Here is a 25,901-nt window from a genome sequence, read left to right on the forward strand (position 1 = left end):
ACCGGCGGGGGCTCGATTCCCTGCGCTTGGCTGGAAGATGAAGGGCCTTCCTCAAACGCTCAGAAGCGGTTTTGGAAACGGGGATCGTTTTTTTTTTTTTTCTGGTTTGTGGAGTATTTTGCTAAGAGCCAAGGTGAGAGCAGCCGGCTCGCAGCTCCCGCTGACCGACCCCGGCGAGCGGCGTTCCCTCCCGGGGCACCGGCGGCTGCCCGCCCACGGGGGACAGAGTAAATCGTTCGCACTCAAAAATAAGTAGATACTGCAGCATTTAAACCGCGTTCACCGGCTCCGCGGGTACCGCCGGTACCGAGTGCGAGGGATACTCACAGCAGCAATAACGAGGCTGCTTTCACGGGGTAAGGAAGCAAAAAACAGGAGTGAAATAAAAGATCCGAAGGGATAAATGAGGTGATTTTCAATGGGAACGGCAGGGCAATCCCGGTGCTTCATAACCGGGATTTGAAACCGCAGAGCCCGGTTTGCCGTCCGGTGCTGGAGGCAGGGAAGGGCCGGGGTGGGCTCAGCCCCGCTATCGGGGCCACCATCGGCAGCCGGGTGCCTGTGTCGTCGCTCCGCCTTTCTGTTTCTTTTTTTAGGGGGAATAATTCGTATTTTGGGTTTCCGCGTTAACGTTATTACAGCCCAGGAGTGCCTGTCCCTACCCCCGCCGCTGGGCTGTGACAACACTAACGTGCAAACCCGCCCCGGCGCTCCCGTTAGCAGCCGGTGATGGCCCCGGGAGACACGGGGAGCGGCGCGTCCCAGCTCCCGCGCCCCGCCGGGCCCGGCGGACTGCAAATCCCAGCATGCCCCGCGGCGGGCACGTCGGGGAGCGGCGTGAGCGCGGGGCACGCCGGGACGCACCGTTCCGCTCTTTCGAACCGGCCAATCGGGGGGCGGCGCGCCTGGGTGGGGCGAGTGGGACTGTGCGTACGTGCGTGTGGCGGTTGCTGGAAGGCCCGAGGCCGTGGTCGGAGCGCTGAGGTGAGGCTGGGACCGGACCCGCGACCCCGGGCTTGGACTTGGGACTGCGAGGTCACACTCTGGGCGTGCGAAGATCTCCGGGGTACGGTCGGGGGGTAGCTGTGTGGCGGAGCGGGCGGCTCGGCCTGGGGACGGCCTCCCTCCTCCTGACTGGCGGCCGCTTCTCCTCAGCGGCCTCTCCCGCCGCCTCCCGCTCTGCGCGTCCGTTCCCCGGTGGGGCCGCGGGTGCCACAGTTTCTTGTTCTCCTCTGGGTTCTCGGGCGTTTCTCTCACTGTGTTCCCTTCCCACCGCAGCATCTCCGGCATCCCGACGTGCATCTCCGGTGCCTCAGCCTCCTCAACGCTTCCTGACCCGCTGTTGCTGCACCGAGAAGAGTTTTCCTTTGCGCTGCGTGAAGCAGGGAGAGGAACTCGTGTAATATGAAAACGGTACTTCTAATACCTTCTTAATAAAAGTGCAGAGTGGTTGTTGCGAACGGTTTTGGCCTGGGAAATGCTTATGGTCTAGCAAAATTATAGTGTGTTAAAAGGAGCTATAAAAGCACTGATTTCTTACCTGTTCTGTGAAAATGAACTTTTGGGAATTATGGAGGTGCAAAGGTGCACCTCTTAGTTAAGTCAATATTGCATTTTCAGCAGCATGCAGCTTTACTATAACATCTTCTTTATGAATTATCTCTGATCATTTTTACCAGGACTTTGTTGTTTGAGGTGAGTGTGACAATTACTGTTGTTTGGCAGTCATGGTTGTAGAGTAGTTTATTTGTGAAAATGTGCAGAGCATTTTATGTGATTTTTTTTTTTTTTAACATAAGTAAAAGCCAGCATATAGTTAAATTATGACATTTTATGTTTTTCTGTGGATTAAAAATACCTTTGGGACATCCTTCCTGGTTTCTGATGTAAGTAACTCTGCTTCCTGGAGTGCTGCTTGTTGATTGCTTTCGGTTTGTTTGTAACTGTTGTACCAGGTGCCTCAGATCCTCATGATTGAACTTTCTGCCACAAGTAGGCAAGATTAGCATGTCCAGTCTAATTCTTGTAGTTATTCTGAATTCCTTTAGATTTTTTCTTTGTACATCCATCTGAAATTGTCACTGATGTACATTTCACTATTTTAAAGCGCGATGAAGGTGCTGCTGCATTCTTTATAGTAGTCATATAGAAATATGTGTGGCAAGAATATGTCTTTCGCTCAAGTATTCCCAAAGCAAAACTGAAAAAAGGGGTTAAAGAAATAAGTTATTTCCTTTTCTTAAAACTTTTTCTTTCTCGCTTCATGTTTATATAGCAGAAATAGCACTTTGTGTTTACATCATGGTTGTGTGTATGTAGTGTTTGCTTGTTTTTTTAAGGATGTCTTGCAGAACACCTACCAAAGCTCCCACTTGGGAAATCTTACCAGTGTAAGAATGTGTAGTGCTCACATTATTATACAACTTGATGATTGTTCAGTTACTGATAAGTGCTGCACTAGAATAATTGTGCACTAGATTTGAACCTCATTCTTTCTTGATTTATTCTCAGAGATCTGATCTTAATCTCTGCAATTGTACGTACAAATTCAGGAGTGACAGTGTTATATAAAATCTTAGCTAATTTACCTCTCTGTACTTTCAGCACAAGGGAAGTGTGATATTAAGGCTCTCTGAAGCCGTAGAAGTTTTGGCCATTTTCTTGGAATATATATAATTAAGAATTTGTTTTTTTTCTGAGTGTAAGGTCTGTACTGTTTTCCCAGCTGAAATTTGCTGTTCATAACCTCTACTGTCCTTTGAATTTTTATATATACAACTAACTAATCCTATGGAGTGAGTGCTGCAGTTACCTTCAGTCTCATTGTTCTGTTGTTTAATTGTCTTTTTTTTCCCCATTACATCACATTTATATGTTTACTCTACATTTCAATACTGCATAAAGTATAACTTCCCCTTCTTATCTGACCCTCTTTAGAGTCTTAAGAGGGGAAAAAATCTTAACGTGTTTCATTTGAAACATTTTGTAACACTTATGGAAGTTTAAGACTTGGAAAGTTGGGGAGAGCTCAAAACTGTTTCAAAGATGATCCAGTTGCAGTACCAAGTCTGAAACAGTTTTTATTGGAGTTTTCAAATCAGATTCTGTTCTGCCTGCGTGTGTTTTTTTTCTTCTTTTAAAGTAACTTCTTGATGCTCACAATAGTTTATAAATATTTACTTTTAAAAATACAGCTGCATACACAGTAGAGTCGGGGAAAATACATTTTTAAAATAACAATATCTAAGCTTATATATGATAATAAAAATAAACTTTTATATTGTTCATTCCATGCTACATTTGATATTTAGATTTAAAAGCTCTCTCTATGGGGGTAGAAATTTATTGAGGTCTTGGACAGTGATCAGCATCTTGGATTTTAGAGTCTTTTAGAAATCTGGGGGTTCTGAACTTCCATGTAAAAGCTGGTAAACTTTCCAGGTCTACTTTAAGTTACCTTTAAGATGGATCAGTTGACTAATTAACTTGCTAGGCTTAGGTTCTTGTTATTACTAAAATTGTATCTGTGTGTTATTGTCTTTTCTTCAGATGACGGGATCAAACGAATTCAAACTAAATCAAACTCCAGATGATGGTATTTCATCAGTGAAGTTTAGTCCAAATACATCTCAGTTCCTGCTTGTTTCATCCTGGGACACAACTGTCCGGCTCTATGATGTTCCTGCCAACACCATGAGACTCAAATATCAACATTCAGGAGCTGTCCTTGACTGTGCTTTTTATGTAAGTGTGTGAAATGCTTTTTCAAAAAAAATTGTCAGTCCCTGAAACTAAAGGGATAATGAAATCCTACATGAATTATAGGTTTTAAAAAATAGCTTACTTCTACTGATTCTTCTTCTTCTAATTATTGTTGTTGTAGTCCTAAGTGTAGGTATTTCCTGTGACATGTGCAGGCACACAAGTAATTAATTTCTGGTAGGAGTGGTAGGCAAAAGTAATTTGAGCTGGTTTGTGTTGTTTCTGCAATGGTATGGTAAATCGTATGTATATTTATTACAGAGAGTCATACTGGTAGTATCCAGCCAGAAATCTTTATTCACAATAAATGTCCATAGCCAATTCTTCTTTTCTTTTTAACCTTGTTATCATACTGGGCTGTTTTGGAAACACGGCATTGTTCCAAGTGAACAATTTACCAGATATTTGATTTCTGTTTTTTTTAGTATACTGGATTTGAAATAGGAATGGTTATAAGTTTATTTGTCCCACTTTTTTGTTTTGCCTATTTTTTTAAATAGTTTTCTACTTGTATCTTTTTTGCATTGTATGCTGGTATGTCCTCCAGTAACTTGATCTTGATGTATTACTGAATGTTTTAAGGATCAGTTTAAATTTTTAATTCTACTTGTACTTTTTTCACAGAACATTATGTCACATAGCTAATATTGTAGTGTAGATCAACACATAAGTTCTCAAATGGTTTCCAGTTTTCAAATTGGTTTTAGAAGAAATACACTTCATCTAAGTAGAACTGCCTTAGGTTAGAGCACATTTAAAAATAAGCATTATGTGTTTTACTGTTACGGAAACAGAAATGATTTGATGTGACCTCTAAATGCTTTTGTTTCTTTTTAGTTTTACTTATAAATTAAAAAAAAAAAAAATGTATAGCTTGAAGTGCTTTGCTTAAACATTTTGCAAAGCTTCTGTCATCTGCCTGTTTAGATCTGGGCTGCATCTTCACCTTTGTGTCATAATTCCCCTCTTCCCAAAACTTTTGAAAGCAAGTCCTGTGTTATGAGCTTAGGATATTAAATGTGCAGCAGCCAGGCTAAACCTAAGGCATGTCATAAGGTGAAATATTTTGCTTTATAGGATCCTACCCATGCCTGGAGTGGAGGATTAGATCAGCAATTGAAAATGCATGATCTGAACACGGACCAAGGTAGGCAGACTGAATTCTCTAAGCTGTCTCTATTGATTTAAGTTGTCAGTGTCAGTGCTCAGCACTCTCCTTTGCCCTGCAGCCCTTTGTGATCACTGAGGCTTTGGACAAGACACTGCTTCTTACTGGGTAACGGGGGATTGTCCGTTGCTGCCAAAGGGAGAGTTTAAACTTCTCCTGTGATGAATATTCATTGCTGTATTTTACATGTGCATTTCTTTTTCATTTACTTAGGTTAAGATGGAAGGAAAGGAAATATCTATGTACTTGTCACACTGTTGGTTTGAGATTCAAATCTAGCAGAGTAACAAGGGACCCTAATACATTCCACCTAAAAGCATGGAAGCCCTTGGCAGTTTGCAGGAAGTTTGGTAGAAGCTTCTTGTAGGATGCCTTAAATAGGATTTCTCATGATAATCCTGCTCTGCCATAGGTTACTGTGGCTTAATTAGGGACAATTAGACAAGCTGAACTAAAGCTGAGCATGTGATTTTTTTTTTTTTTTTTTTTTAAATTTCCCCAGATATTTGTGGTTTAGAGATGTTTAGAATGGTCTTTCACAGGTATGATGAAGTGTACATCAAACTTTTGCTTTGTTAAACATCGTGGCCTTGTACTACATTTTTTCCTAGCAAAACACTTCTCCAAAGCAACACAATGACTCATAAGTGCAAAATATGGAACTAGTTTGGCTGTTTTTTGTGTTTCTATGTGTGTTAAATTGAAAAGTGAATCTGAACCTGAAACACATGTCACCAGAACCAACCAAGAGCCAGGGCTCAACAAACTTGTGTGCACAGTAATGTTATGAAAAAGGTCAAATAATTCTGTTATAGGTGACTTTATAGAAGTGTTTATGCTAATATTTATATTAGTATGTGATATTAATTATTTTTTGGCCATCATGTTAATATATACCAGCTTAAGTGACTTTCTGTATTAGTGTCTGTGTCACAGGTGGTGATACCATTTGATGCTTTATATGTTAGACCATGTCTCTATGGCTGTCTAAAATTCTTAATTCCTTTCGTAATCTCTGAAGACTTTTAAGTTTAGCATTCCTGATCTTTGCAAAAGTTGTACTTGCAAAGACTGAGCTATACTTAAAGGAAGTCTTAGCATATCAATACACCTGTGGAAGTGTCAGAAAAGAGTGTGTTTGTACCTCGGTAGTGTGTCCTTTTTTTAAAAATTCTTTATTCAACACATTCTGACTATTTGTAGAGCAAATAAAGTTACAATAAATTGTGTTTTCTTACAGAAAGCCTTGTTGGTGCCCACGATGCTCCTATCAGGTGTGTTGAGTATTGCCCAGAAGTGAACGTCATGGTGACTGGAAGCTGGGATCAAACAGTCAAGCTGTGGGATCCCAGAACTCCTTGTAATGCAGGAACCTTCTCTCAACCTGAAAAGGTATTTCCTGCATGGTATATTCCAGGTGATATGTTAAATAATAATCCAGTGATGGGTTAAACATCATACAGGACGTTGTCTTAAACTGAATTGAATTTGAAAAGTTATGTTTCGTTGTTTTTAAGCTGTGAAAGTGTTGCATTTTAAAATATTGATATTCAGAATCTATTGTGATTTTGGGTTAAGTCTTTGAGCTTTCATCAATAGGAGAGCGTAACTTAATTCCTGGCTCTCCTGATGGACCAGATTCTTATAATTTAAAACAAACTTGAAGAAGGGAAAAAGCTAACAAAAACCAGCATGTGAAGTTGACTTAATCGTTAATAATCCTTGGCTTAATTGTAATATGCACTATTTATTTCTTTAAGCCTTAAGACTTTTAGATATATCAGATCCTGGCAGTCATAAGGTCTGTTTGTTTTGAAATGTGGATAGAGATATAGTAGAAGGCAAAGTTGCCTGAAATTTTTTTTTTTTCAACTTGTATTAAAAAATTGAACAGAATTGCTTCTATTTTAACTTACCTGTTGTTGTACTAATGTCTAGTAAATCCAGACATTCTCATACTAAAATCCTCTGTGCTAATGAGACACCAAGAGAAATAAGGTAAAATGTGATGTCTTGGGCTTTTTCTGATGGTTATACAGTGTGTTAATCTTTATACTGCTTACAGTGGTGTTACTGAAGGAATTATAACAAATTCTTGTTTTTTCATAGAATACTAAACCCAGGCTGCTTTGCTGGATAATTTTACATAATTTTTTTTTGCTTATAGCTTTTTAAAATTTCATTTAGCTATTTTCAAGCCATAATTATGAGCCATCATTACATTCCCTATTGCATCTAAATAGCTATTACTATTGTTACAACATAGCTGAATCTACTTCTGGCAAGACCTTTGTTCGGAATAAAGTAATTGCATTATTTCTAGTTTTGATTTATAGTTGTATGTAGCATGTAAAGAACTGTGATAAATGGCTGACAGAATATCATATAATGGACAGCCACAGTGAATCAAGCTGCTTATTGGTTCAGCAAGGTTCATTATGTCATTTTTTTAATACTGCCTTTGATAAATGTGTACACCTACTCAACTGCATGACAATGGTTTCAGTTGATTTATGATTGTATGGTGTAGAAAGAATACTCACTATACAGGTGTGACATCAGTTTGTAAAGAAGATTTAAGCTATTTAATATATTTTTATGCCTTTGTTTCCATACATGTATACAAACACATTATATATATAATGTTTATTAATATCTTTATATCAATTTTTACATCAATAATAAAGGGAGGTTTGAAAAACTATCTTGTTAAAGTGTATAACTACCGTTGGCTCAAAGTTTTCTTGCCTTTTTTATATATGTGGCATTTGGCAGTCGAGATAATTGGAAATTTTACGCAGCTCCTATATGAACATTTAAGACGTTTCCCATCTGAAGACCTCAGTCTTAAAAGGAAAGATAAATAATCAGATTTTAGAGCAAGAATGCATGATGAATGAATGTGGATTGGTTAAAGGAAGTTATATAAATACACACAAACATGTATGTGTATATGTACACATATCTTCCCACACACATACGCACCTGTCTGCTTTTTTTTTTTTACATAGAAATTAACTTCTCGAAACCACAGTTCTGCCGAGAATGTTTTTAGCAGATTAAGAGAAAAGTTGTTCTGCCTGATATTTCAGTGCAGTTTTACCAGAACCAAATAGTTTTATTGGGCTTTATCAGAGAAGCAGAAAGTGAAACTCGGTGCTTGAGTGAAATTGTACAAACACATGCCAAAAGTAAATTGAAACCTTCTGGCAGGATCCCAGATCTCATACACTTCTGGTTCTTGATCAGAGGTTTATACAAATCTATTTCCTGTGTGTTTAGCCGCTTTATGTCACTTTTGAAAAAGGTTGTTCTTATAGTTTGCTCTTGTTAGCAGCTCAATAACATCACAGCTATAGGTAGCTGGATTCTGCCTTGTTTGTGTATCAACAACTTGTAATTCTTTTGGTAGCAGAGAGTTTTAGACTGAACCTTTTTTCCTTTTCCTTTTTTTAACATATTTCTAGATTAACTGCATCCCAAATAATAGTTGGAAACAGAACGATTTGTGTGCTGAATATTTTCATAAGAACTTTGAAAAACAAAAGTTAGAACCTCTGAGCCAATTTCTTGGAGTAGAGTTGAAATTCCAAGGCATAATCTATTTTAATGATGTCAAGCGCATCGCTTCCTTAAATTTCACTTAATTTTATTTAAGTATACAAAGTACTGTGTTGTGTTTTTTAAAAAATGTATTTATTGGCAATCTATTTTCCTTTATTAACATGAAGCTCAACCTGAAGTATTCTGTAAAACCACATGATTACAAGATGGAAAACATGAAGAAAATGTGTGGTGTCATATTGTAGGACTGACCTGCAGGATCATGTATTGATATCGGGGAATGCAAGCTGTGCGCACCAAGCAAAGATAAATTCCAGTATCCATGCCCTGTTACTTTGTGTCTGTTTTCCTCTTGCCTTGAAATATCCAGTAATTTTAATGCTTGAAATAATTTTTGAGGAAAACTTGAATGATACTGATTCCCCTTTTGATTTATGCATAGTACTTCTGTACACGGGTAGCATTTAGAACAAGGATAATACCAGTGAAAGGGAGAAAACTCGTGTGGAAGACTTAGATATCACTGAGATCTGCAGACTGGTAACTGAATAAACATTCTTGAAACTTAGAATTGCACAAGTGCCTATGCATATTCATTTAAAAAAATCTTTTTTAGAATTTGTTACTTATGTATTATGGTGCTGTGTTGGGCTCTTTTATTTTTAGCTATGTGCTAGGGTACAGAATTAAGAGTGAGCTGTCGAAATGCTACATCAGTGTCTTATTACTAACCCGCTACACACTACTGCTGTTCATCTCAAATTTGAGTTATACATTGAAGCAAAGGAGAAATCTGTGGCTATAGACTTTATTGTAGATGTCACCTGATATTGCATATTGCTGACATTTTGTACAAAGAACAATGGATATTTGGGCTTACAAGTATTAAATATTGTGATTTTTTTTCAAGGTCTACACGCTTTCTGTGTCTGGAGACAGACTAATTGTGGGGACGGCCGGCCGGAGAGTGCTGGTGTGGGATTTGCGGAACATGGGTTATGTTCAGCAGCGAAGAGAATCAAGTCTGAAATACCAGACCCGCTGTATCAGAGCGTTTCCAAATAAACAGGTAGGCAACTATGTCAATAATTGTATTTCTGTTGAATATTCTTTAGGAAAAATGGTGGCTTATTTTTCAAGTTCTTGTTGTTTAAATATATTCTGGTCTTCAAAGTTTTGTAGTAAAACTCTAGGAGGGGGGAAAAATGATGTCGAGGTTCCAGGTTAACTCTTTTTAATAGTGTAGCTTAGGAATGTTTGCCACTGATTTAGCAACATATTGTGTTTTCATTTTTTTTGTTGGTTTTGTCCCTATTTGAAAAATAACCCATTTAATGCATGACAGTGCTGAAATGTAATTAAAAAACAAACAAAAAAAACCCCACAATGTTGCAATAGGAGAGGAAGACAGAATTGGCAATTGCTCAGCAGCCTCTATGCGTTGTAGCCCTATGTTCTTCAATAGGCTGTGAACAGGGGCAGGATTAAAACTATATGGATGTCATTTATATTTGGTCTTTCTTTTTTAACTCTGAGTCTGTGTTATGCACTTGAGAACCCATGTTTTGTTATCTAGAGGAAATTATACAATTTAGGTGATCATAAGCGGTTCCATGTAGGTGAACATAGTGTATCTGTGATATTTCCCTTTCTGAAGTAGAGCAAGAAGATTATTTTTTTCTGACAAACTAATCTGGAAGGGAATTTTCCTGTGTACATAGTGATAGCGCAAGAATTGGGAGACCTAGTTACTTGTTCTTGAACTGGCATGAACGCTTTGTCCATTTTCAGCTCTAGTTACAGTGAAACAAGCTGATCTTCCAGATTGTATTGTATTATGGATTTTAAAGAACCTTGTTATAGCTAGATGTCATTACAATCCTATTTCTGAAAAGATCTATTGTGGGCTTAACTCAGAAGTTATAATAAAAGCATCTCAGGTTGCTTTAAGTCAGGACTGTAATTAACTGAATAAGTGGAAACCACTTACAAGCAAGTTTCACTGAAAATACTGTTTAAACTTGAGTGTTTAGTTGCCAGTATGAAGTTCTGAACCAGTTTTAATGTAATTCTGAAACTAAATAGTCCCATGAGTACCTCTAATACTTGAGATATTTAGGCCCTGGGGGATAGATGTGTGAATACAAGGTGTTCTTAACTACTAGCATTTTTCTCCCCAAATCAACTTGTGTTTGAACCTGCAAGGGTAATTAAAAGCCTCACTGTCAGCTTCAAACTATGGTGCAATGAGAATCTCTCAGAAAGCTTTTTTTCTGCATTATTTCTTAAAAGCATATTTTATTGATGATGGCATTGATCTATTGTAACAAACAATTTCTAGTTGTACGCAGCTTAAGACTCTTTACTCGTCATTTAGTTGAATTTAGAGGGTTATGAGATAAATTGTATTGCAATCTCTTCTCCAGGTGTAAACTTCTAAAATGTATATCTCCCATTTTTTTTTTTTTGGTAGGGTTATGTTTTAAGTTCCATTGAAGGTCGTGTTGCGGTGGAATATTTGGATCCAAGTCCAGAAATCCAGAAGAAGAAATACGCATTCAAATGTCACCGTTTGAAGGAAAATAACATCGAGCAGATTTATCCAGTTAATGCCATTTCTTTCCATAATGTCCACAACACATTTGCTACAGGTAGAGTAGATACTCTTTTTTTGTTTGTAACATTTGCATCAGTTCCTTTTTGATTTAAACAGGTCAGCCTTTATCTCTTATGTCCTTTTTAAGCATTTAAATAGTATTTCTTGCAATAAGCAGAGTCTTCAAATGATTTGATGCAGTGAGTTAATTGCTTAAACAGGGATTTTGGGAAATACTCGTTGTGCTCTTTACTGAATGATGCAAGTCTGTATAACCCTGTGTTTTTTATTGACAAATTAATTCCAGGTAGTTTTGTCTTTTCCTTTTTCCTATACTGTATCTTTTCACTCTTACCGTTCTCTCCATTATAATTTACAACATTTTTAAAAATTCACTTCCAGGAGGTTCCGATGGATTCGTAAATATTTGGGATCCATTTAACAAAAAGCGACTGTGCCAGTTCCATCGGTATCCCACCAGCATAGCATCACTTGCCTTCAGCAACGATGGAACTACCCTTGCGATAGCTTCTTCGTATATGTATGAAATGGATGACATTGAACATCCCGAAGATGGTATCTATATTCGCCAAGTGACAGATGCAGAAACAAAACCAAAGTGAGTATGCTTCACCTGTATTTGAGCCTTTCTGAGCATTCATCCCAAGATTTATTAATTTTCCTAAATTCATGAATACCGTTATTGATGCCAGTCGATAGCGCAGCTTGACAGTAGGGTTGGTTTTGATTTTATCTTGTTTGCCCAAGCTTTCAATATCCGTAGGTTGATAGACGTCTGATGGATAAAATTGTGCCTAGTTGTTTTGTAGGAGAAGAATGTCAAACTCTTATCCTTTTTGAATAGGTGCTATTATATGAAACTGTGGAGTTATTGCTAGCTCATTGCTTCAAGAATTAAGTGAAGAATTCAAGCATAATTTATTTGAGTAAATGTTACCGTGTTTGGATATTTAAAACTTAGAATTAATGAAATCTTTACACGCCGAGTATGCACCTGGCTGTCACAGCCAGAGGCGAATCAGAAGGAAGGTTGTGTCAAATCAAGGAAAAGCTTTTTGGAGTTTGCTGCAGCCCTCTGATAACGCTTTTCTATCATTGTTGCTGTCAAAATGGGGCAAACTGATTGATAGAGGCAAAAGATTTCTGTTAAGCTCGCTTTGGCGTGAATGTTACATAGAAAAATTGCCATCACAGCACAGAATTGCACGACTCTTCATTAGCCTAGCACAGGAGCTGGTTTTATTTTCAAATTCCTGCAGTTTGCCATCGCTATTTTTTTCTTCTAGTACTGAAACTGTCTTACACTTCATCTGTTTGTCTCCGTTATTTAGTATCTAAGTGGCTGTGTAAATAGACACATGTAAGTGATCAAAGTTCTTGAGTTTAAAATCTCTAGACCTTCCCCCCTGCCTTAAGTGACTTGTATATTGGTTCAGAGCAGTCATTTTATCGCTGTGAAGATGTGAAGGGAAAGTTACAGAAGAATAAATACACCATCTCTCACTTGGAGATGTTTGGTTTAAAATAATTTTGATACTCATGCAACAATAAAACCTGAACTATTTGAGTATTTAGTTCTGGTGCTTCCTCAAAGAAAGAAAAATCCAAAGATGATAATTCGAACTTATGTTTAAAATCAGATTGTAGTTGTTAGGTACATTTGGGAGGGTTTAAACAAAAAGGTGATAAAAGAATACTTGCTGCTGTTGGTCTTGTAATAGTAAGAGCTGCTTGCAGTTATATCTGTTCATTGCTAGTTATGGCTGCTAATTCTGTGGATGCTTCATTCTGCCGTATGAGGAGGTTAATCTACAATTAAACAATATTTCCTCTTGGCCCCTCATTATTTTCTGAAACAGATGGTTCATCATTTCCTGGGCTGTTAAACACAGCAAGGTTAAGGTTACACTCTTGGGAATCAGCTAGTTTTGAATCTTATTAGGCTGTAGAAGGAAAACTAATAAGAATACTCCTTAATATCATTTTGTGACTGTAAACAATTATTTATTAGCAAACAATTGATCCCAGAAGGGCAAATTGTTTGAGTCAGTAATGAGCTGAGAAAAAACAGAGCATATCTGTGTATTTGGAAAATAATTGTAACGTAATTGCAATGCATTTAGACAGGCATCTTTTTGGACCTGTTTCTATCTTTAAATGAATTTCTGAGAACATTAACAAGGTTTATATGCTTTTCTGACATTTACAAGTTGCTTATGCCAACCTTAGGGCACTCAGAATGATGTGTATATTTAATGTTACAGTAGTGTGAGTCATCTCTGGTTTATTCTAAAAATAAGTTACTTAAGACAGAAGACTAATATTTGTTTCATAGTGATCTTTTTACATATTAATTTGAATCACTTAGCATGTCTGCATGATGCGTTCTTAAATGCATCAAGATGCTGCCATATTACATAAAGAAAACTTGGCAAGATCAGCTTTTCAATCACTAAATTATTAGATATTGTATCTTGATACAAATAAAAGCTGTCTTTCTACACATATCTGCTTTTATAGGGTGTTATATGTTTTATCTGTTTATGGTTACTCTAAATATTGCTTGCTGAAATACTGTTTATTTGTTTCAGGTCTACTTAGACTTCTGGTGCTACTTCTCTGCAAGAGTTGCTCACCTGCTCCTAGCAAGACTAAACTAAATCGCAGAAGTGAGAACAACAGTCCTTGTCCTGATGTTGTCTTTGACTACGAAATATTTGTTTGTATATTGCAGTATGTCTTAATCTGTCATTACTTGCCTGCCTATAATCTTAATGAAACTGTTTTCCTTATCTGCTGTCTGTAGCTAAATTAGTTCCATCCTGTAGGCAACTTTGCTTATACTTTTGTAAAAACTCACCACGTTTTGTAGTATCTAATTATGAAAACTTTCAGTGGTTTCATAACTGTTCAATAAATATCCATAGTTTTTTTTTAAAACAAGTACTTTGTGTAACAACCTTTCTATTTTTGAAAGAAACATTAAGACCAAACCTGTAAGTTGCAAGAATTCATGAGTTCCAAGTCTTCCTGATGGAAAATTGAGCCTTTTGTCTTTTTCCAATGAGATGAACTGAGAATTTCTTCCTTATGTGAGCATGTTTGCTCTCCAGGCAATGAACACACAGTTGTGTTATGTTAGGTGGGCTCGTTAATTGCAATGACTTGATTGTTACTGGAGAGCCATGAACTGTTTCTGGAGGGAAGAATCTCAACATGTGGTACTTTGATTTTCTTCACATACTGCATAAAAGCCTAAAATTAACAATGCTTGGGAAGAATGGAGGGTAGAGGGAAGGAAATGTAGAGTTTCAGCCTATAGCTGAGTGGTCTGTGCCAAGTCTGTAGATCAGATGTGGTAGCCCAGGGTTTATGGAGTAACACGTAGAATGGTAGAAAAAAAGGAGTTTGCCCAGGGTGGAAATGTTGTGGCCACAAAACGGATGAAAATATGCTGTCTGTCTGAATGTCTCGTTTGCATTCATGCCAGTTGGTAAAAAGTCTGATCTGTAATCAGATTTTTTTTATCAGCCTCTTGAGGATTTTGGAGTGGGGGGGGGATGTGTGTGAGAAAATGCTCGAACTTGGACAAATTAAAAATTCCTAAGAAAGTAGTCTTAGAAAAAGTATTAGGTGCTGTGTGTTTGCTTTTTCTAAACAGGAATGTAGATCAGATGAAGAGACTAAACCTGCAAATCTGTCTTCTGCTGAAAAGAATATATTCAATATTGCACGTTTGTGACCGGTTTGTAGAAATAATGATAAGAACTTGGTGGTACTAATCGGAAAGCAATCTCATCCGGCTCTGTGGACTACACTGTCTGACTACTCTCTTAATAGCAGCTTGTTTCAGGGGTTTGTGAACTTCATAATACTGAAGTAGTCACTTTGTAGTGAATAGCAAGGAGAGGTGGAACAAAACTCTTTCTATGAAGCCTATCAAAGGTGATTAAAGTGTGAGTATTTTGGAGTGGTGATTGGATTAATACTTTACTCCCACCTTCTGAGGTATCAGTGCCTGCGTTGCCAGTGGGAGTACTTTATTACCTGTAAGAAAACAAACTTGCTGATGACAGAAATAGTAACTGATCGTTCCAGAGGAGGTGGTGATGGACTCTGTGTGCAGAAAGGTAACAGACGTGAGCTGTTAACAGAGAGAGATAGTAAATGGGTTGAACGTGGAATGCTTTAGAATTTGTCATGGGCTTGATATGGATTTTTTGTTAATATAAACTGGTTTTGATAGGTTTTTAAAAGAAATAAAGATCTTACTGAATTAAAATATGGATAATGCTGTCACTACAGTAGCATCCAGCCTGTTCTGATCAATGTGCACCATCCTGATTTCTTCCAATTTTAACTGGCTTTTTTTGCATTGAGAGTACGTGCCTCTGTCGGGCACAGGTTGAATTTTTTATGTCAACTTAGGAAGCGGTGACTCCTTGGTATGTGAATTGGGGCTTTTTGTTTGGTGTGTGTGGTGTTTTTTGGTGTTTGTGTGTGGTTTTTTTTGTGGTGTGTGGGGCCTAAACCTGGGAACCAAAGGTTTCTGTGAGAACAAGTAGCAAAGAAATGGGAAGCAAAATCTCTAGTTTGGGGGATGGCTGTAAGTTAGACAGCAGGCTTTGTGTTCAGAGCACTGTCAGGCATTGCACCAGACCACAATGTGTATGTGTGTGCAGGTTTAAACACATATTTGCAGAGCAAACATATACAATATCTGTTGTTTATCTAATCTGGGAGAGTGTAGTATTGCAAAATGTAAACTTGAGACCACGAAAAGATGATTTTGTTATTCCTGAGAAGCATAACAGTGGCCCTGCTGGTGGAGAAGAGAGACCTGAAGTGAGGAGGGGTCTAAATAAATGATGTGTGGAGGCAGGAATGGGCTGGGACTAATGAAAAGGTGCTTTAGTGATGTTGTGGAGAAAGGAACACGTGAAATGGAGGGAGGATAGAGTGGGCAGTTACAGGGGTGAGGAAGTGTGGGGAACAAAGTGAAATAGGAGCCAGAGAAAGTAGGGGAAAATAAAAAATGAATTAGGGGAATTCCAAATAGTTTGGTTAACAAAGCAGACACATGACATGACCTGGAAATAAGGCCTCCTGTGCAACTTTTCATTGGTAATCGGGGAAAAAAGAAGTTTGTACTGAGATCTGTGTGCTTCAATGGACAAAGGTAGTCCCAGATATGTAGGAGGAAACAAATTGAATTTACTAATTTACTTTGGCTTAAAAATAGTAGGAATATTCCTTGTGGTGCGTTGGTGTTTTATATAAATGCTTGAGCAAGAGTCTGTAGAAAACAATGAGACAACTGGGCACAATGGAGAAGACGAGCATTAGTTGATCAGGTACAAATCTGTGCAGCTGGAATATGGGTCTTTCTTTTGCAAGATTAATCTTCCTTTTATTAGTTCTCTTCTAGAAATGCAGGTCAAGGCAGAGGTCCATAAGCTGGAGAAATCATGAAACGAGCCTTTTCTGACCTATATAACAAGCAGCTGCACAAAGAGGAGCCACAGACTCTTGATAAGAGGAATCGAGATCTAAAAAAAGCTCCTTAAGCCGTTGCTTTCTGCACGGTGTTGAGGGCCATCCAGAGAACATGAAGTCATGGCCGTCATTCTAATAGAGTCATCAATCACCGTTGACTGCTTGTAGGGAAAAATATCATGGGTTGTCTATCACAAGAGCCTCATGACACTCTGGCATTAGGAGCCAAGTGGCATCTGTGCCATGAATGTTACAAAAAACATTTGGTAAGTGTTTATTTATTATTTTTCTGCTGGCCAGTACTTCAAGTGTGTGGCTACTACATACGGGTCTGGAGCTCTGCTTTGGCTCAGAGGTGATGTTTTGTGCTGCAACTGCAATGGTAGTAAATATATATTAAAAAAAACGTATTTTCCCAAGCAAAACCAGACCCTGCGCTGAGCTCAAAGCTCAACTCTGATCCCCAAACAAGTGATACAGTTGAGAACGACCTTTCCAAAGCCGTGTAGATGTTGCTAGCTCCATCTTCCTTAACTCTCTCACACTTTTGCCAGCGCCTGGTAATTTTTAGTGCCTTGAAAACTAAGTATTTTCTGTAGTTATAGCCATGCAATTACTGAGTTCAGCAGTAATTCAACTGATGCACCCGTTAAGACAGATGCCCCAAACCTGGGTGTTTCTACTATTGGATATTCTTGCAAATATTGGCCTAAATGGCATGTCCACCATCAGTGGTTGGTATTAGTGGTCTGGAGCAGAACCTGTTTCTTCTGACTAGCAGACATCTGTTCTGGTGATTATACCATTAGCTGCTTTTATGTTGTTTAGTATAATCATAACCACAACACTAGTAATTTTTTAGTCAATATGCAACCGATACAACTTCTAGTCCTCCAGCAACGTGGCACTTGCTTTGAAATATGTCAGCCTTCTTTGTTTGAAATAGTATTTAAGTGATACCTTCTCATACATTTCAGATGTGTAGAATTTGGAAATGACAAGTCAAATACAGAATTCGCCCAGATATTATTATAATTAATATGCTGAAGGCACTTCCTGTGAAATATGTCTTATTTCTTGAGGTTGTATGTATGGCACTTTTTTACTAAATCATACATTTTCCTATAGTATGGAAAGATAGGAATGTGCTAACGCATGCCAGCAACACAGGGGATGTAATCGGTCTTCAGAGTCTCCTGCGATTACCTGCAAAGTGGAAGGGAATAAACTGTTCTCCATGTCCACAGGGACTGGGACGAGGCATAATGAGCTGAAATTGCAGCAGAGATTAGTCTGGACATTAGGAAAAACTTTCTAAGTGTAAGGATGCTTAAGCCGAGGAATAAATAGCCGGGGGAAGCTGCAGCGTCTCCATCTGTGGAATTTCTCAAGCCTGGTTAGATCAGCATCTGCTGGGAACAGTGTGGTTTTAACTGGTTCCATCTTTGGGCAGGAAAGATAAACTGGTCCTGACTGTACCTGTGGTTGTTACGCTGCTGGGCTCATCTCTGATCAGTCATTCACCTGGCACCTGTTACCTATTACCTTAAAGCTTTAAAGTCCTTAAACAGGCTTTAATTTTGCCCTGTGGCCCACACCACTATTAACAAACCAGTTTCAGCTCTGAATCTGCCCATTCTTACCAGTTTATCCCATCAGTGTGACCTGGCACACCAGAGCCGGCAGGTGCTGGGGACATCCACCTGGGAGAAAGCTTTGCAGAGTCGTCACCTTAAACAAATTCAGTGTATGTATTCATTTTATAGTCTCTTCTGCATTTGTATAAGGCTAATAAAACAGAGTACCTGATTCTTATTGGCTGTATATTTTGTTTACATCGGTTTTACAATAATTCTAGTTTTAAGCTTGCAGCTACACCATCAGCTGCTACGAAACAACTCTTGTACCAGCACAGCACGTAATTGTATATTTACTTAAAGAAAAATGCTATATTCTCTTTTGGTAAAAGCAGAGCAAGGTAGCATCAAGTCAAAACAAAACTATAATTTATCCACTTACACCAAAGAGTCCCGACTAATCAAATTAAACTAAGCAAGGGTTGCTTTTCCCTGCTTGTATTTTCTGCAAAGCATCGCTGTTCTGCAGCAACAATGCAACAAAGACAATCGCCTTATTCACGGCGCTGCACAGACGCGTTGTAAGAAATTATCCTGGCTTGAGAATTTGCTCTCTAAACAGATAAGACGGCCAAAGGTTGAGAGAGAAGAAATTTTCTCATTCCACAGATGTCAACAGAGGCTCAGAATAAGGAAGCGAATTTCCTTCTCGCAGAGCAAAAGCAGGACTTGAGCAGATTTCTTGAATCCCAGCTCAAGTAATTGGTTTAATTTTTTGCCTCTGCTGTAGACTTACTGTGGGGGGTTATTTGAGTTAATCTTCTTTTGTTCCTGTGATGTAATTTTTTCGTCAATTGGACAAACAGTGCTTCCGTGTAAAGGTAAATGACACCACATTTTTAAAGGAGAGTTAAGATGCGTAGATGAATCTTCTTAAATACAAATTTTCCTGACATGGTGCTACAATCTACACTATTGTGTTGATATATAGTAGTGCTAAATGGCATGAAGAAATTCCGATAGAATACAAAGATTTACTGCTTTATTGAAGGATAACTATAACAGGATGGAAGTAGAAAGTAGAAGCATTTTTAGAGGTTTTTTGCCTTTAAAAGTAATAATGTGCCAATGTGTTTCTATGGAGTATTATCTAGGCAGAAAAAAAAAATGTATAATTCACACCCTGCAAATCAAAGACTATTAAGAAGTATTAAGTAGAGAATTTGTAATCTGCTTTATAAAGCTCAAAAAAGAATTAAATTGCACAGCTATAGCCTGTGCAGCAGAGAAAAGCATGGAGACATCAAGAATGTACGTATATATATTTTACTGTGCTGCACACACTCAGTTTCTGCTGTTTCTTATTGACAAATTGGTTTTCTTGCCCCACAGAGACATTTCCCTTCCAGGGGGACTCGGCAGCTGCTGCGGTTGGCGCTGCACGTGCAGCTCCATCTTCGTACATCGCAGGGTGCTCGTCCCTCGCCACACAGGAGTTGCAGGTTTATTTTCCCTGCAAACGCACACGTGGGGTATTTGTAAGTGGGTCTGAGTCCCGCAGTGGCACGTAACCTATTCTTTGACGTTTGCTTTAGTACATAAATTCACTGCTTTTAATTTTTTTGCTGATCCATACCATCCTCTGCATCATTTAAAGATGTCAGCTGGTAATGTAGACTGTAATAAAATTGTATCAATGTCTTTTCGCGTTTGTACAGTGTATGTTTTGAGAACACGATTGGCTTTTTCTCTTCCATCTAATTTTCTTTGTGTTGAGATGGTTTGATTCTTTGTGTTGGCCTGCAAACAAACAAAGAAGTGCCATGTTTATCTCAGGGTACGTTAATTCCTGCTAATGAGAGTTTGGAGGGAAACATTGTGAGAAATATTTGTAGATAAACTTTTCAAATGAGACATCTGGCCTTTTCTTCTAAAACCTCAGTCCTGTACCACAAATTAAATGGCAGGAATAGACCCGGGGAAATGTATCTATCTGTTCCTGTTTAAAATTTTTGGTTTTAAGATCATAGTTCTTGATTTGCAAAACAAAAGAAGCGTTTAAATCCTTGAACTTTTCCCTTGGTTATAATGGAGTCACTGTTCTTTCCGTGTCATCTGCAATCCCCAAATGCCTTTAATCAAATCCTCAGGATTTAAATTATTAAACATCTTTTTGGGATTACATTTTTTTTATTCCTAATTATACTCAAAAGATATATATCATGAAATATGCAGCATGTAATTGCAATTAAAGCGTACAGTCTTCCAAAAGATGAGGCTAACAGTTTTATGCATCCGAAATTTAATTAGGCAGAGAATGAGGTTGGAACTGAGATTTTTAAGGATGGGGTGGGGAAGAAAATTTTTGGAATTATATATATGTATTTTTTATGGAGGTGGAAATCAATATGGGGGCTTCAAATGCAAATCAAGTCATATTTCTTTCCCCATCTCCACTCATGTCTTCTTTCTTCTTGTCTTCATCTCGAGACTGTCCATACAAAAACTGGATTTATCCCAATAGTGAACGAATAATTCAATGAGGCGCAGAACAAAATCTGATTTTTCTACCTAGTTGGGTTTTGTGGTTGGTCCTTCTTGAACATCTGGGACATCAAGTTTAGACTTGAACTTTTCTCAGGTGGGTTTCCTGGCCCTTCCTTCCCGCACATGTTATTAAAGGCAGTCTCCTCTGCTTGGCTGCCTGATTTCATGAGGGATACAGGAATTCAATACCTTTGAGACCTCCTTCCTCTGTCCTATTCACTTGTAATTGATCAATCAGTTCCAAGGTTATTAGGGGGATGAGAGGAGAAGGGGACGGGCAGACAGACACAGGCAATTTCATCGCATGAATCTCATTTCCTTAGGAAACCCGAATAAAAAAAAATCAATTAAGGTTAAGACCCTCCAGTACCCATCTTCAATTACTTTCTAAGAACAAAGCCTTTTGCTGAAGTGTCCATTATATACAATATCTTGATCAGTCCAGCAGAGGATGAAGCCTGTTTTGGTGGTTTGCGAGTGTTCAAATACAGGCTAAAAACAGGAGCTGAGATTGCGGAGCCTTCGGCAGCGTCAGGATTCACCCGCCGCAGGTTGCATTTGATCGCAAAGGTCCAAAAGGACAAAATTTGCCTTTTTTATCCCCACCGGTGAGCGTAACACCAGTGTTTTGAACACTTAACATGCTTCAGGGCTGTGTTCTCCATTGCTTTGTTCTTGGTGGCGCTTAAATATTAACAGAAATGTCGGGCGCTGCTGTTTTGGGATGCACCTGGAATCTTCCTCCTGAGTTTCAGCCGAAGAAGCAGAAGAGAACGATGCACATCTTGAGGATGCAGGAGCTTTGTGTCAGGGCTGATGCTGCCAAACTGCGACGGAGAGCAGGGTCGGGACATCTCATCACCTCCCTCTTCCAGCCCCAGGGGTTTCCTACAAGCTGCACTGCTCCAGGGGCGCCTGGTCTCACCTGCCTTTTGTTTCAGCATTGAATGACCTTACACGCTCTTAATTAACAAATTCCTTCTCTCTTGTCCTGAGTGGTTATCTTAGTTCTTTCATATTCCGGAAATTTCACTAGTTTCCAAATCTGTTTACCTTCCCTCCCCATGTCACTCCATTTCTTGTTTGTTTGTTTAAATATTTAACATTTAATGAAGCCTCTATTTCTATGATCAGAAATAATTCGTATATAACTTCTCAGTGGCAGACGTTGAGACATTAAATAAAACCCTAATGTTTTCACAAGCTGTTTTCTGGTGGATGTTGTTCTAAATAACCATCCAAACCCCAAACTAAACCCACAATCCACCCAAGCAAACAGTTCTTTTGCTGTTCTGGTTGCAAACCAAGCCCGTGTGGGCAGCCTGAAATGTTTGTGATCTCAAGAGCAGCAAAAATCATCCATTTTCTGCTATTGCGCTTTACCCAGTGGAGATGTCCAGATTCAATACTTTGGGGCTATAGTTCCTTTTCCTTCCTTTGATGTCACTATTTGTTGTGCTAACATCTTGTTCTGCTGTGGAACTGTTTTTACAGTAAAGAGAAAGCCGCCCTTATTTGCCTTGAATGTCTATGGTGAGGGATTTTTTTTTTGGTGGAGAGAAGGAAATGAAGGATGAAAATGTTAATAGAGGAAGCGTACACATTTCAGATGATGTATTATATGTATCCCCTTATTTCTTGTTCTACTTCTCCGCATTTTTCAGTTCTCTAAGGATGTTTTATTATTAAAAAAAAAGTGATGCTTTCCCTGTGCACCAAATTGACAAGGTTTTGGTGGGACTTTGTTATAACATCGCTTCAGTTATTTAGTTCCTCGCGAATTGATGTGGAGCCAGGATTCAAACCCTGACCAAAACCTTTTGAACTCGAGGGACATCTTTTCAATTTAGTGACTTACTCTAAGGCTTGGAGACAGTTTCTCTGCCTAAAATCCGTGAGGGAAACCTTGTTTCTCTTGGCACAGGATCGATCTCTGCGTCAAAATGGTGGCAAATAATGGTCCCCAGATTTTATTTGTTCCTACAGCGTCAGAATCACCTTTACAGGCAGATGTGGTATTGCTAAAGTAGAGACTGTGGTTTATTTGCATCTAATGCGTTATCGTGGCTGTTATTAATTCCCCTAGTAACTTTGTACTATTAGAAAAAGATTGCATTGCAAGACAGTGAGTATCTATCAGCAGTTATGCTTTTTTTTCCTCTTTTCTGTCTTTTTTGAGCTGGCTTCTAATGCAGCAGCCTTTCATCCCTCTGTGTAAGACTTACCTTTAACCCAGAATCTTTCACCCGTTATCTATAATGTATAATTATAAATACATTGTAGTCTTGAGTAAGTACAATTAAAAAGGGTAATTCATTTCCCTCCCTCTCTCCCATCCTCCCACCCAAGTCCTTAGGTTTAATTTTCATGATTATGTTAGATTATGAGTCATTTTAAATCATGGTATCCAGTAGAGACTGCTCCTACTCTGCAGCTCTTTTCAACAGTTGTTTATGGTAGTTTCAGCCTCTTTCTGCCTCTCCGAGGCTCTTTATTTTTAAAGCAAGGCAGACAAGGCCTAAAATTATTCCATTAAAGAGGTGCAATTTTTGTAATGGGACTTAGAGTGCTCTGCAGAAGTGCAGGCAAGTTTCTTCAATATCCTGAGCATTATTCGCTCATTTAGTTAAATGATGTTTCTAATTCCCTGGTAATTACATGTAATGAGGCACTCTTTCTCTTCTTGATGAGACTTTAGCTTAATATGAGATGTCGTATTTTTTTCTTCTTTTTTTTTTTTCCCTTTTTTTTTTTTTTTTTGGGATAATTACCCTTCCCAGGAAAAGCCGGGGGTTTGTTGTGCACAATATATAGCAAATTATTTTATTTCCTGCCATCTTGACTGCCAGTAAATTATAAAATTAAGTTTCAGTGGAGCATTAGCACCATTTTGGAAAGGCTTGAGATTTTTTTCTTTCCTTATTCATGTATTGATGTCCTTTGGGACTGTTGAGCTATTATTCATAGAATAGATGTTTTTCTGCCAGTTCCCAGTATTAGATGGTATTAAAGCAGCAACATAGGTTTAATTTTTGTTCTGGATAATATCCAATGCAGAATGGTCTTGTTAGTTGCTTCTTATATCAGATAATTATAAAGTTCTAGTAACACTTCCCCACCCCCCTCCTCAGCGACTAATTTAATTTATTTTTATGCATGTTGTAATATTAATTGCTGGGGGGCTCTTTGTTTTCAGCTATGGATGACTCTTCTTTCTTAAACTTCTTACATTTGTATAGTGTTTACGGTATTGGAATGAATGAAAAGCTGTAGGATTCATAAAACTAACAACAATAATGCAGCATTTAACTGCAGTAAAAATAGAATCATCAGTACTTTCAATTACTCTGATTTCCTACCTTTTGTCAGTGTCATTTCTTCCTGTTATTCTGATAAGGTGATTCTTGTCTGCTCTTTTGTTTTTAAATTCAAGAAAGCTATGAATGGAACAGCATCTGAGGACAAAATTCTGTAAGGGCGATATCTGCATTAGGAGTTGAATTGCCATTTAAAAACCCATTAAATTGTCTAGTTTTTATAGAAAATCTAGGGATGGTGTTATCTCGACTACCTTTAGCTGTCTAAACCCAAGGGTTTTAGTATAAATGAGGAAGCCACCCAGGCTCCCATATTTCCGGTGTCTGAAGTATTGTAAAATAACATCTGTTTGTGCAAGAAACCTATATGATGGGTGAGGTCTACTGGCTGCAGTGTTCCTGCTAATTAATTTTTCTCATTTGCTGTGTCTTGAGATGTGATTTACAGCTTTTGCTGCCTGGCACTGAGCAACACCTGGGTGTACCTGGTTTGCAGGTGGACTTTGGGCAAGTCACTTCACTTTCTCCCCATCGGTCTCTATCAATCATGGATCTAATGACACCTGTCTCCTCTGCAAAGCCCTAGTGAAGCTACAGGCTGAAATTATTATTATAAAATAATTATATTATAAATATATAGGAACCAAACCCAGCCTTGCTATAACTTTTTAACACCTTTGTGACAAATGTTACTCCTGGCCGTATGTGCAAGGCACAGCTGGTGTGTTCACTCATCTTGCAGGAGGAAATGAAATCAAATCAAAGCCTGGCTGTAAGGGGGGAAAACGTTATTGTCTATAGGGGAGGGAACTGGAGAAAGGAAGGCGACCTTTATCAGCAAAATCTTGTGTGGTTTCTCGCTTGTTCTCTGTCTTTGGAGGAGAATTTTTTGCAGTTGGTTGGGAAGACTTGCCCAGTTCATCCTGGTGAGAGCACGAGCACATTGGTAAGAGGTGGCCATGGAAGAACCTTACTTGTTCTGAAGATATGTATTCCTATATGTGAGTATGTTGCATTTATACCCTTTGAAATCAATGAGACTACCCACCTGCTTTAAAATACGTTCATTTAAGGGTTTTGTAGGATCAGCATCAGAATCAGTAGTGATTGAAGGATTAAGTCATGAGAACGGTGGGCTCCTGTATCAGGAGTGTACTTTTTCTGTCTAAGAAACCACGGTGCTGCAAAGTTCTAAATATAAAGGCACATCTTCATGATAAAACCAAGATTTTGAGAGGCTAAAGTGCAATCAGCGGTAGAAAATAAATGTCATAAATAACTTTTTGATCCCAAATACTGTGACCCCAATTCTATAGAAAGAAGCTGGAAAAATATGACTGCATCTCACTCTTTATTTCATCTTAAGCAATTTGACATCAATCAAATGACTATAGAGGCAAAGGGATGAACGTTTATTTCCCAGCCACAGGATTGCTGTCAAATTGCAATTTTCAAAATTGAAAGAGTTGTTAAGCTAGATTTTCTCCATTTTCTTCCCAGTTCTTTCCCTCAAACTTTCCGAAATGTGCCTCTCAATTTTGCAGTGTACTATTCTACAATGTGCGAGGAAATTAAAGAAAAACTCTGTACCACGCAGTGGTAAAATCTCCTTTTCCTGTCTGCAACTTAGTATGGAAAATCAAGAGGAAGACTACGACAAAGAATAGGGAAGGAATGAAATCTGGGCGTGAAGATATTGCCCTAGTGAGGCTGACATGGAAAAGAAACAAGTTTGGTACACTCGTTTAGATGGTTTAAAGCTGTTTGGCTATGACCGGTTATCTGCAGTCCGCTGCAACTCAGAGTGAATACTCAGACCTGCTAAGAAGGGGAATGTGCTACCTGGTGGTTGT

The 25,901-nt window shown here is 38.5% G+C and overlaps 1 protein-coding gene across 2 annotated transcripts; it reads left to right on the forward strand.

Moving 5' to 3' along the window:
* Window positions 1-893: 893 nt before the first annotated feature.
* Window positions 894-14,054, forward strand: BUB3 (BUB3 mitotic checkpoint protein). 2 transcript variants are annotated; one of them, XM_065843584.2, is made up of 9 exons: window positions 894-984; window positions 1,279-1,413; window positions 3,550-3,744; window positions 4,840-4,909; window positions 6,171-6,322; window positions 9,405-9,563; window positions 10,968-11,145; window positions 11,493-11,709; window positions 13,703-14,054. In XM_065843584.2, the coding sequence occupies exons 2-9, from the start codon at window positions 1,405-1,407 to the stop codon at window positions 13,710-13,712; spliced, it is 990 nt and encodes a 329-aa protein (XP_065699656.1). In that variant the 5' UTR covers window positions 894-984; window positions 1,279-1,404; the 3' UTR covers window positions 13,713-14,054. The 2 variants fall into 2 exon arrangements, with proteins under 2 accessions (XP_065699656.1, XP_065699657.1); XM_065843585.2 differs by lacking the exon at window positions 13,703-14,054 and having other exon boundaries at window positions 11,493-11,713.
* Window positions 14,055-25,901: the final 11,847 nt, after the last annotated feature.

This window comes from Patagioenas fasciata, chromosome 8 (assembly GCF_037038585.1).
Source record: "Patagioenas fasciata isolate bPatFas1 chromosome 8, bPatFas1.hap1, whole genome shotgun sequence".
Classification (NCBI taxonomy): Eukaryota; Metazoa; Chordata; class Aves; order Columbiformes; family Columbidae; genus Patagioenas; species Patagioenas fasciata.